General features: G+C 44.0%; 1 protein-coding gene across 1 annotated transcript; it reads right to left on the bottom strand.

Moving 5' to 3' along the window:
- Positions 1-831: 831 nt before the first annotated feature.
- On the bottom strand, positions 832-9,381 carry LOC308141654 (extracellular serine/threonine protein kinase FAM20C-like; the record flags this gene model as incomplete). The annotated part of the gene is made up of 10 exons (XM_080511861.1): positions 832-1,066; positions 1,197-1,256; positions 1,760-1,841; positions 1,941-2,050; positions 3,949-4,129; positions 4,984-5,099; positions 5,404-5,496; positions 5,726-5,804; positions 8,008-8,186; positions 8,867-9,381. The coding sequence occupies 10 exons, from the start codon at positions 9,379-9,381 to the stop codon at positions 832-834; spliced, it is 1,650 nt and encodes a 549-aa protein (XP_080367987.1).
- Positions 9,382-12,610: the final 3,229 nt, after the last annotated feature.

The following is a 12,610-nucleotide window of genomic DNA, read 5'->3' on the forward strand; positions in this document are numbered from 1 at the left end:
AGAGTATTAGGGCCACTGAATAAGAAAAAAAATTCGGAGTTTAAAAAAAAAAAACAAATAATTTTTTTTTCCCGGAGGTAAAAAAAAAAAAAATAAAAATCTTCAGCACTCCAAAAAAAGTCGCAAATCAAAGTCGAGATTTTTTTTTTTTTTTTTTTTTTAACAGAGAATTATTATAATTTTTTTCCATCCACATGCCAGCGCGTGTGAATGCGACAAAATGCCTCGCGGACGGAAGTGGTGAAAAGATGCTTCTGGAGATCGCGTCACATGGTACTCGCGGACGATGAAATCAACTAATGCCTTTGTGAAATATTAATATTTTACATATTCCTGTTTTTAACACGTGATCCAGGAGGGGAACCGATGTCTGCTTTACAAAGATTGATGACTCATTCATTTATTTCAGCCACAAGTCAGTTAAATCAGTTTTAATTGTTGCCAAAAACTTTCCCCACATGTTTCACAAGAATATGGCTCCTCACCTGTGTACATTCTCTTATGGATAAATAAATAACTCCGTTGAATGAAACTCTTGAGCCAATAAAAACTTTGAAAACGGCTCCCAAGGTGGAACTTTTCGAAAACGCTCCGACTCCGTCGTCATGTAGACGGGCAAAAACAAGACTTTCTGGAAACCCGTAGGCTCCATTGAGAAAAGATATAGAGACACTGCGCATGCACATCATGGGTGTAGTAAAAAGTTCTTTTGCACATCTTTTGCTCAGCGGATGGACGAAAAGAAGAACGTTTTGCTCCAGAGCGTCGTGAGTCCGAGTCCTTATCCTCCTGGGACGTCAGGTTCATAGGAAACGTACCAGATGAACCAGTCTAATCCTTTCCCTCCATGTCGTCGTAGACCACGTCGCCGCGCGAGGCCTGACAGGTGGAAACCTCCGTCAGGACGGTGTTGAGGCGGCGGTCCAGAGCAGCGAGATGTGGCTCGGAGAGGAGGGGGGCCACATCTGCCAGAGGGTCCCGAGCCAGCGACTCCCGCATTACGTCGCTCAGGCGGAGCTCTGGCCGGGACAGGAGGTGGAGGCGCAGGAGGGTGGAGCGCCGGATCCTACGGGGAAGATATCACACTGTGGATTTATTTTTTTTCTTCTTCTTCTTCCAATCACACCTTGCAGGATTGTGTTAATGTTTGATTGCGCTTATCAGTCACTCATCGGTCATTTTTCACTTTTGTTTACCTGCAACATTGCGTGAGCGGCGCCAGTATCGACGGCTCATCCTGAGAGTGCCGCCCAAACCTGAAGGAACAGCAACAACAGTCATGTGGCTTGAAGAAGCCGAGCCAATCCTTGATTTAAAATGAAAGTACTTATTTATAGTGAAGCGCCTCGTTCCTTCATTAACATTCCAAACTTGCCGTTTCTATTAAACTCACGCTCGACTTCCTCAACACCCATCCGTGGACTTAAAATATGGTTATTTGCTCAGGATTCCCATTAAACTAACAGAACCCACTCACTTTATTAACTTTATCTTAATAAAGTTGTACTTTAATTGTCATCTTTTGCACGCCTCTTATAATGGCGTTTCCCTTTATTTCCCTGTAAAACACCTTGAGTTGCCTTGTGTCTGAATGGCGCTATATAAGTACATTTCCCTGAGGCAATCCTGTTTTGTCATGAAAAATCTGGACTGGCTAGACGCCTCAGTGCCTCCTGAAATGTCTTCAATCATTTATTCTTTTATTAAAGTCATATAAACGCTTGCATGGAGGTGCAATTATGACGTAGTGACGACTCACGCTCGTCCGTTGTCCAGGTGCAGCAGGAATGTCTCATTCCCAAATTTCTCAAACGTCTCGTAGTGATGTCTGTCCATGTTGCCTTCAAGGGAAGATTTAAAAAAAATTAAACATTTTTAAACTGAAGATGGAAGGATGATGTCATTTTAAACACTCAAGATTAAGAGTGTCGTTGACTGACTCATGAGGAAGTCCAGTATGGTCATGTCTATGAGATCCACCAGTCTGGTGCCGTGGCTGTAAGGAGGCGTCTGTTTCACCGTGTCGCAGTAATTCGGCTGGTTCTCCCACCTGGAGACGACACGTTATTTATTTTACATTTTAAAGATAAAGCAGGCAATATTTTTAATGAGAAAAATGAACAATTAATAGAAAAGAATTGAAAACAATGTCTGTTTACACGATAAAGGCAGAAACGATGTAGTTTTCATGTTGGACCACTAGTGGGTGCTGTTAATTAAACCACACACACACACACACACACACACACACACACACACACACACACACACACACACACACACACACACACACACACACACACACACACACACACACACACACACACACACACACACACCAGTTCCCAGAGAAAAACACATTATGGATATTAACTCAACATTTCAGAGAAGTTTGGATTTTAGCGCGTTTCCATGTCGGAGCGTTTTCAAAAAGTTTCATTTTTATTCATAAAAACTGACAGAAAATCAAAGAAAACTCAAAGAAATCAAAGAAACTCAATACTGCCACCGAATACGCAAAAGTGTCATTGCTCAAATTTCGGTAACGTTCAGTATTTTAGTGGTCAATAGTAATTGAGTGAGCTGAAGCTGACAGAATAATGTCTATTATTATCAAAATATCAGCACGTGTCTGTTATAATGAAACTAATTTCAGTTATACAACTTGCTTGTATTTCGCTAGCAGTGTAATTTAGCATAAACGTTCAGTTCCTTTCAATCCTTCAATCACGTGGAGTTAAAATAATAATAAAATGCACATATTTTTATTTATGATTGTCCATATGAGGGGTGCAAAACATAAAGATCGTGGACCAAACAGTTGCTATCAAATTAGTTGATAAAAATTAAAGGGAAAATTGCACAATGCAGTAGCTTTTTTCCTGTATTTGCACCAGAAGGTTTCATTAAAGTTGGATATAGGTTGAGATTCTAGTCATATTTAGTAGTAAATGATTAGCTATATTGAAATATAGACATTGTCACTACACATACTCTGCAAGGAAACCTTTGAAGTTTAAATTAGAAGATTATTGCGACACTATTTCACTGGTTAAATAATTAAACTGGGCTGTTCGTGGCCCCTGAAGCCAAACCTGTTCACACCCCCGCCTTAATGCTGCGTTGCAGTTTCTGCTGCGACCACCAGATGGCAGCAGAGAATCATCATCTAAATGAAAAGTTTCATATTCAAGCTTTGCAGGAGAGATGCATGAAAACAATTATATTCAAACACAGACAATGGCTTCAGGAACCGAAGAAACAGGCTGCCAAAGCAGGTTTTTGCACGTTTGCACCACATACGTGATGAGATGTGACGGGGAAAGCTATTCCTAACTTTTACAGTCTGCAACGTCAACCAATGGGGTTTCAAATGACGGCATTAACCCTTCATAAAGATTTTCTTAATTTTTTTTCTTATTTTGTACTTGTTATTGCCGTATATTTATTAAGAATTCTCTTTTTTATTTGATTGGTTTTTGATCCTGGGGAAAAAAAGAGTAATTTCGTCCCATTTAATGAATAACACACGTCTAAACAGCGCACATCATCAAACATTGTGTCAGTTTGACAAGACACAATGGGGATTTTTTTTTTGTTATTATGAGAAATGTGAAGCAGACTTGTCATAAACTCCTGCCCAAGCTATTCCCATGTCAATGTCTTTAACTCACCTTTAATTTTGTTTTTAATTAGACAGTGAAACACGTTGAACTTTGCAAATATTGTGTTTTATTACTAGAGCCATTCAGAGTTTCATGACATCTTCTGGAGAGGGTTGTGAATGTGTCAGACTTGACTGAACCCTTTAACATTTAGAGTTTTTGACCTTCTATGTCGCCTCATTTTTTCAAGCAGTATTGCGACTTTAAAAACTAGCAGTCTGGTTGCACACGCTGCAGCGTGATTGTAGACCTTTGAATTTGCCTGACGTAAAAATGTACTCACGGCGCCCGCTTGGTGCGGCTGTAAGACCTCCTCCACGGTGACCTCCACGACCTGCGCGGAGCGAGCGTGAGGTCGGGCAACATGGCGGCCAGGGAAACCTCCAGCGCGTGCGGCCGGCCGCACACCGGGTGCTCCGGCGAGCAGTAGTACTCACACTGGCCGTGGAAACACACGTTCCCAGCTGGGTGGGGGGGGGGGGGGGGGATTCAGTTAGTGCATGCTGAACATTTCTTCTGGAAAGAAACAAAAACAAGAAGGCCGTTGCTTGGCTAATCCCCCGCCGGAGGGCTTTATATTTTCTCACAAAGCCAGCTCTAAGGCAGCACACTTGGTACACTAGAGGGTGTTCCATGGGTCCTAGTAGATAATTATGTAGAATCTGAAAGGTCTGCTTCATAAGCTATGTCAAAATACGTCTCCAGAGCCCAAAAGGTGTTTTTATGCACTTAGTGACCCTGTGACCTGATATGCAAATGAGGTCATGGTCACCATGGTGCCCCTTCTCCCCAGGTGGAGTGTCCATGTGTGAAGTTTGGTGACTGTGGGCCCAGGAACTGCTGAGAAATGAGGAGAAGTGTTTATATGAAAATACATGTATTGTGCAACCATGACGAGCAAACTTCAGACCCTACCGATCTTCAAGGTCAAGGTCAAGGTCAGGTCACTTGGTGTACTGGAGGTTATCCCTGGAGTGTGTATCATGTGTGTATAAAATTTCAGAGCCCTAGCTCAAAAACCTAGGCCTCCAGAGCCCAAAATGTGTTTTTAAGCACTTCGTGACCCTGTGACCTACTTAATATGCAAATTAGGTCAAGGTCACCATAGTATCCCTCCCCCCTTTGAGATGTATCCACATGTGAAGTTTGGTCACTGTGGGCCCAGGGGTTGCCGAGATATAGGTAGAGACGTTCGAACGTACGTACGTACGTACGGAGACTGTTTCAAGATCCCCCTTCGGGGCCTATCGGCCACGGCGGGGGATAATACAAACCCCCCACAGGATTCATGTGGATTAACGTGTTTTATACACGTCACCGGGGGAGGTGAAGAAGGTCCCGGACAGCCTGCCGTCCGTGGTGACCTCTCTGATCTCTGACGTGACGTTGACGAGTCGACCGACTGCAGGCGGGATCCTGTTGAAGCCCAGCAGCCTGAGGCGGGACGGGGACACGGGGACACGGGGACACGGGGACACGGGGACACAAGGACAGACGCCACGATGTAGACAGACGAGACAAGAGAGAGTTGTGACCACCACGCAGCTTGAAGTGTTTCTCTTATTCTCACTCGTCTGCCTGTTCCACTGTGACGTTTGTCGTGTCGGCAGCTGGTTTTCAACCACTACACTTCTTCTTTTGCCCTAGATAAACACCCCCCCCCCCCACACCCCCCCATACCCCCCCCCCCCCCCTCCCCTGTCTGCCGCCTGCTGGTGAGGTGTGTCTACATTTGTACCTGTCGAGGTGGAAGGCAGAAATCTCTGCGTTGTGTCTCTCGAAGTCTGAGAAGTAGAAGAGGTTGACGTCGGTTTCTGCGTCCCTCGATTGCCTGTGCAGCAAAAACACAACACACACACACACACACACACACACACACACACACACACACACACACACACACACACACACACACACACACACACACACACACACACACACACACACACACACACACACACACACACACACGCGCGGGCCTTGTTTCATGTCACACTCACAGTGTGGAAGTGTTTTCGGGGAGTCGTTAACATTCCAGTCAGCCGGCGCCTCCACCTTACTTCATGGGCTTGAGCAGAGCTTCTCCGTAGTTTGGGAACGACATGAGCAGCTTCAGCTGAGTTCCTCCTTTCTTCTGGACTGAAGGAGGAGGGAACAACAGGGGTCGCACTTGAAAAAGCCTCGATGTAGCCACGTCGTACGTCATCCTCGTTCTTATTTTCACCATTTTAACACGAGGCCCGGGGAGAAACGCACCGCATTTCAAAGAGTATGTCATATATATCGCTGCTATATTAATATCTAATCCTGCAGGAGCTTCTCAGATTTGCTCCTTCGTGTTAAAATGAGAATATTCGTGCGAGATCGGTGAGTTTGACTCCCGTTGCAGTCGCACACAGCTGTATAGCAGCGAGGTTGGGGTATTTCTTTTTCCTCCCTGAACATTCAGATGATGACGCAGGGTGAATGAGCAAAATCAAAGTGTGTTTTCATTCCCCTTTTTTTGTGCTCCAGTTCAAACCAGGCCGCCTCAGCTTCTCACGATAGTCTGTTTTAACATCTTCCATAAAACGTTTTTTTTTTTTTTTTCTTTTTCAAGGCAACACACGAGTAACATTGGCTTATTTTCCCTCTCTTTACCTCTTTGGATTACTCGTTAAATTGCTTTTTTTCCCTCCCCCCCCTCTCCAATTCCACACATTACTATGCCGTGGCGAGATGAACGTTAAACATAGAAAATGATGACATAATGAGAAAAAGAAAAAGAAATAAATAAATCAGCCCGTAGCCTGAGATGAATGCTTAATCTCCACCATACAACACTAATCGCAATACATTATTCATTCTGGGGCTGGAGATGAGAGGAGGATGAGCTGCTACGTGTCAATACGTGTGTGTGTGTGTGTGTGTGTGTGTGTGTTCAGTACGCATGGGTCACGAGGTGTGTGTTTAGTGTCAGTGTGTGAGTTTCAGTGAAAAGTTTATCGAGAGCTTGTGATCACGGAGCTGAATTTAAACTATAATAAGTGTGTTTTTCACTTGTTGTTAAAGTTAGAATTTGTAGTGTATGTGTGTGTGTGTGTGTGTGTGTGTGCTCTTTTACTCTTCGACCGAATTTGTGGGTCAGAGAAAAACTGGATTTCTTCCGGGTGTGAAATGTGCTTTTGCCTTTTCGTTACACGAGCCAAGGAAACGTCGATGTGTGCTTTCCGTGTGTTTTCTGTAAAAAACGTGAGCGCCGACCGTCCCATTAACAGATTACAGCTGAAATAAGAAGCGACGTTACCACCGTGTCAAGAGGAACCCTGACGTACATCCCTTTATGAAATCTTACTCAAAGTCTCAGGTGATTCATGATACGTGGAGCAAAAACAATAATTTGCTATTTGCAATAATAGCAAAAGCAAAGCACATTTTAAACATCAAAGCTTTACACATCTTATACTGTTCTCTGATTTTGCCCTATTTATATTATTGTACTGTGGTTTGGGTAGTATTTATAAAAACACAATAAAACCAACAGTGATGTTACAAAAAAAGAGCTATTCGATTAATTCATAAAGGTTTCTGGGCCACTCAAACTCGTTATTTTTTTAAATCAAAGATCATGAAGTTTAGAGAGTTCCAAACAGTACAGATGTTCTATAAAGCAGGTTTCAGATTGTTACCAAGACAAATACAAAGAAGGTTCCCAGATCGTACTGGTCGTTATGAATCACGTGACGAATTAAACTTTCGGACTCAGAAACATAAACACAAGCCTGAAAAGCTTTAGCCCGACAGTTCATGGTGTACGATTGTGGAACAAATTGGAGACGGAGTTGAAACGACGTCCAAACATCAACCTGTTCAAATATAAATACAAACAAAAGACTTTGTATATATACAGAGCGGAAGAAACGCATTGAAGAAGCAGGATCAACTTATACGTGCGTGTGTGTGTTGTAAGTTTGGTCCGTGTTGATGTAGTTGCTTGAAATGTACCAAGTTCTCTTTTGTTGATGTTTTGTTCTTTCTATACCAGTAAAATGTACTTTTGCACTGAATTTGGGGGCGAGGCGCTCAGAAGCTTCTTGCTTCAGCCGACTCCTTTGGAGGAGAATGTATACTGCTCAAATAAACAAACAAATAAATAAATAAAAAAACCACATTTCAGTTGCGTTGGAGAGAAAAATGACCCCGGCTGTAGATTTTCTGCTGCAATTTTCAACCCGTGTGACACTTCGGGATGCAGTTTCTGCGACAAGGAGGACGACTGACTGCCTGATGATCCTCCACCTCCCCGCCAGCCGTACCCCACCATGACCTCCCACCTCCTCCCCGGCCCCGCCCCCCCCCTCACCGGTACTGAGGATGCGCTGCGTGGCCAGATAGCGAGTCAGCTGGGCCAGGTGGGGGTCCTTCCGGTCGTACAGCCGCTGCCGAGAGATGCCCAGGTGGAAGCGCAGCCACGGGGGGTGGGTCTCCACGGCGCCCGTCCAGGAGGCTCTGTCGTAGCCTCCCTCCTCGCTGGAGCTCCGCCTGTGGGGAGGCGACAACAACGCCTTATTTGACATTATTATTGACAGACTTTCGAGGTTTAAAACAAACTCGAAGGGTAAAAAAGTAGGAGTTCCATTGACGTGTTGGCTGGAGTCAAATAAGTTTCGTTATCGCGGTTTCGTCGTTGGAAAAGCCGTTATATTTGTTAACAGGTGCAGAGAGTTCTGCAGCGGAGCTTCTCCGGCTGCACCCGGGCTGTGGATGTTACTTTTTGGAAATATTCCCGAGGGAAGGAAAATGAAGAGGCTCCAATGTGGGTCACACTTCTACCGTGAGTGTGTCGCTAAAGCAACGTGGCTCCGGTGCGACTGGCTCTCTTGACGTTATTCTCAACATTCACATTTGCCCACGTCGAATCCTTCCACTTAAAACTTTCTTGCGATCTCATCGTGTTTTATTCATCCCGTGGCCACCGACAGCGTCTGTGTTCATTCATTAGAGGATCTCGTCTCTGAGAAATCAACACGAGTTCACGTTTTGACGATTCTGTTGACGTTTGCAGGAAACAACTTGACCTCCAACGTCACTGTCGTTTAAAAAGCCCATTTAACGGATTGAATTTCATTATTCTGCTTCCCAGGTGAATTTATTCTCACCAGTCAAGATCAATGGAATCGGGGTCGTCCTCTTCCCCCTCCTCCTCTTCCTCTTCCTCCTCCTCCTCCTCTTCCTCCTCACTTCCCTCGTCTTTTGCGTCTTTGTCCGTCTTCACCCTCAGAAGCCAGTCGTCTTCCTGCAGCCTTGGCAGCGGCAGATTGTACAGCGGGTGTTCGAACAGCGCCTCCAGCTTGGAGCGACCTCTGACCCGCCGCGTGTCCCCCCCGGCCTCGTCCGGCGAGGTCCCCGTCTCCCCGGGGACCTCGCCGGACGAGCCCGTCCCTTTGTGATGCGACGTGCTGGCAGGTGGTTCGTGTTGCTCTCCTTCCCGGGGGCTCGCTGGCGGTTTATTTGAGGAAGAGGCAGCGGGAGAGGAGGAGGAGGAGGAGGAGGACTGGTGATGCTCGGCGTCTGTTCTCGGAGCGGAGGAAGACGAGGAGGACGGGGCGGGGGGGACGCAGGCGGTCTGGAGGACCGAGAGGCAAAACAGTGCCAGAAGGAGATGGAGAGCGAGGGACAGACATGCCAGAGCCAGATAGATGGAGCGAGTGGACGGACCCAGGTTACGCCTCACCATGCTGGCAATACAGAAGGACAGACAAGAAACCGGCTGAGTCAGCGCTTTGAAGCTCAGCATGACCAAGCAGCTCAGACTCCACGACACTCTGTAAAAACAGAGAATAGAGAAAAAGCAGCTCCTTTTAGCTTTATAACAAAAACAATGACAATAACATTTTTGAATCAAGGATTGAAATTCAACCGAAGTTTATTTTTGCTATATACATCACACAGTTACCGAGACCTATGAAGTAAGAATATCTCGTGTATGTAGTAATTACAGTAAGAGGCCGGTAAGGGATGTGAGCCAAGGACAAGTGATTCAGTCTTGTGTAAAGTAAAAAAAAAAAAAAAAAAAATACAGATTTTAAAGGTGCATGTGTCAAGAAGATAGAAAAGTTATATAATTTAAATTGTCATCAGAGCCAAAAGTGTTTGGCTCAGTCAAGTCAAGAAGTTTTCGATATATTCAACTGAACCAGAGAACTACTGTGTTGTACGGTTTCCATGGCAACGGGTAAGTGAAACCAAACGTTGACATTTTGGTTGTTCTTTTTACTTTGCTTGTTTATAAATCCATCGCTCCTTTGTGTCTGTCTTTTTTTTTTTTTTTTTTTTTTTACTTAAGCGAGGTTGTGAAGGACTGTGGAATAATGTTACTAATAAAGTGCTTTACACACACACGCACGCACGCACGCACGCACGCACGCACGCACGCACGCACGCACACACACACACACACACACACACACACACACACACACACACACACACACACACACATAAATTACTAATATAGAGGCAGAATTCCCCCAACGAGCCCACTTTACGGTCGGAGGAATCTGGAGAATCCACAATAAAATCAAAAATCAAAAATTATACAGGCTCATGTAGAAGATGCAAGCTCATTATTCACTACTGTGCTACTTCACCGTATTAAATCAAGACAGCGAACGTCCATAGCGTCTACTCGTAGGTTTCAACAAGATGAAAAGTCCAGTGAAAAGTCTATCAAACACATGATTTCAGAGCTTTAATCCTGTGTTTTTCCTCAGTTGGGTTATAGTTTAGTTCAATTAAGGATTAAAGGATAAAAATCCTCCATCCTTTTCTAAATAAGACACTATAATGTGAATTCGTTTTCTTACATTCTACGCATTGAAACGACGGCCGCGTATCGAGACGACCATGAAATCTGGTTTTGAAAGAGCTTCACAGAACTTTCACATTGGAATGTTAACACATATTTCATCTATTGTACTGTAATACTTGCTGTACTTAATGCATCAGGAAAAAGAAAAATCCTCCACACTCCCTTACATTTCTTCCAAATGGGCAATAAAGCATTTAAAGAAATCCAGGAATACATGATTAAAGTATTGTGCTATTGGCAATAATGTGACATTACATTTCAGAATAAAGCACCGGCCAAATAAACAGTATTTCAATGTAAAAATACACTGAATGTGTCTAAAAATTCATATTTAGGGTACGTTGATTACATCAAAATTGACTTTTTTTTTTCAAATTTGTACATGTTGAGGTGAAGCTTATCATCATTACTACTTTTGTTTTGGTGACTGTTTGATTGTAATAATGTGCAAACCGAGAGCCAATAAAGTTCTGAAGCCATAAATGGTCAAATTTTCCAAACATTCCAACGAGTTTCCCGTCGTAGATGTGCCGGCGTCGACACATACGTGAATATCCGCCGCACTGGTTGAGTCACAAGTTCTCAGATAATCATTTACATCAAAGCTTCAAAGGAAGAAAAACCCCACGAAGAAAATCAATCCATTATTGAACAATGTGCTGCTCCCGGATTCCCTGTGAGGAGAAGCAGCCCGGAGAGTGACTTACATCTCTTTCCCTTCAGGACCTTCTTCTTCCCTCCTGTTTTCACTCTTCTTCTTGCAGTGGGACTGGAATTCACTGATCTTTTTTCTTTCCCCCCTGAATATTGTAATGTTTACTTGATGTCATGTTGCCCCGGCAATGCAAACAGAAGTGACAGCGGGCGATGTGGTGGTGACCTGCGTCTGTGACCCAGAGATGAAAGGAAGGGAATCTCTCTCTCTCTCTCTCTCTCCGTTGCCAAATGTACTTTTAGTCTGTTTGGATCGATGCGGGTGGAGCGGCTGTGATGGTGCCGAGTGGTCCTGACCCGTCCTAACAGTGATACTGAAGAACGCTTAACATCTTCTGATTATCAGATTCAGCTTCAAAATGAATTATGGCCTTTTTTTTTTTTTTCAAAGAAGATCTGACTAAAACAAACAAAAGTTTGGAGTTTGTGCATACATGCATCTGTTTTTTGTTAAAATCAACTTTTGACATGTTTTATTTTTCACTTTGCTTTGATGCGTCAGCGATTCTGCAAAGGTCTCTATCGATAAAAAAACCCTGAGTTTTTCCCCTTTTCAACAGTCGCTGATACTCATTCATGCAGATTTTTGGGGGTTTTTTCTCTGTAAATTTGCTCTGAAGTGACTTTGTTATATTCAGTGCTACATAAATCAAGTTAAACTGACCTGAACAGAAATAAAAGACACCACGGAAGCTGCAGCGTTGCACAGTGTCGTGGCGACGCCGTCTCGTCACGGCGGCACCGACGCCTCGTCACGAATGTTTTTCACTCCTTCTATCTGCCCTCTTTTGTTCGACAAATTCCCAGAGCCAATCGCTGCAGCCTCCTCGAGGAGACATGGGTAACATCTCCAAACTGAGTGTGGGAGCACGTGAACGGGGACGCCAGAGTAATTATCTGATATTCTGAGGAACCTCAGATTACTTCAAATGTTCATCCTTGCAACGCAGCCTCTTTTTCGTGGTTCTTTGAACTCGCCGGACTCTTTGATCTGGAGCTATCCGTTACACCCTGGACTGTGACTTTAATTCGTTTCCTCTCGGTTTCACGACTTTGTGTCTTCTGGGGGTTGAAGCGTCATTCTCTCACGTACTGCTAATTAGCTGACTATATGTTCCTGTTAATTGGATAATTTTGCTGTGAGAGACAATGCATTATGTATATAGCAGCGGGTCCCAGCAGAATAGGTTGAGGTTTTTCAAGCCAACAGCAACAAGAAACTGTATTTTACGAAGGTTTTGAGTGTTAAGACCACTCTTTAAATGTCACTCATGAATCGACTCCATGAGCAAACACTCGCACTGGGAGGGAATATATTGCGTCTCAAGAGGACTTAAAATGCAAAATACATGGCAACAATGCAACCAATTCAATGTAATTA

This window comes from Blennius ocellaris (assembly GCF_963422515.1).
Source record: "Blennius ocellaris genome assembly, chromosome: 16".
NCBI lineage: Eukaryota > Metazoa > Chordata > Actinopteri > Blenniiformes > Blenniidae > Blennius > Blennius ocellaris.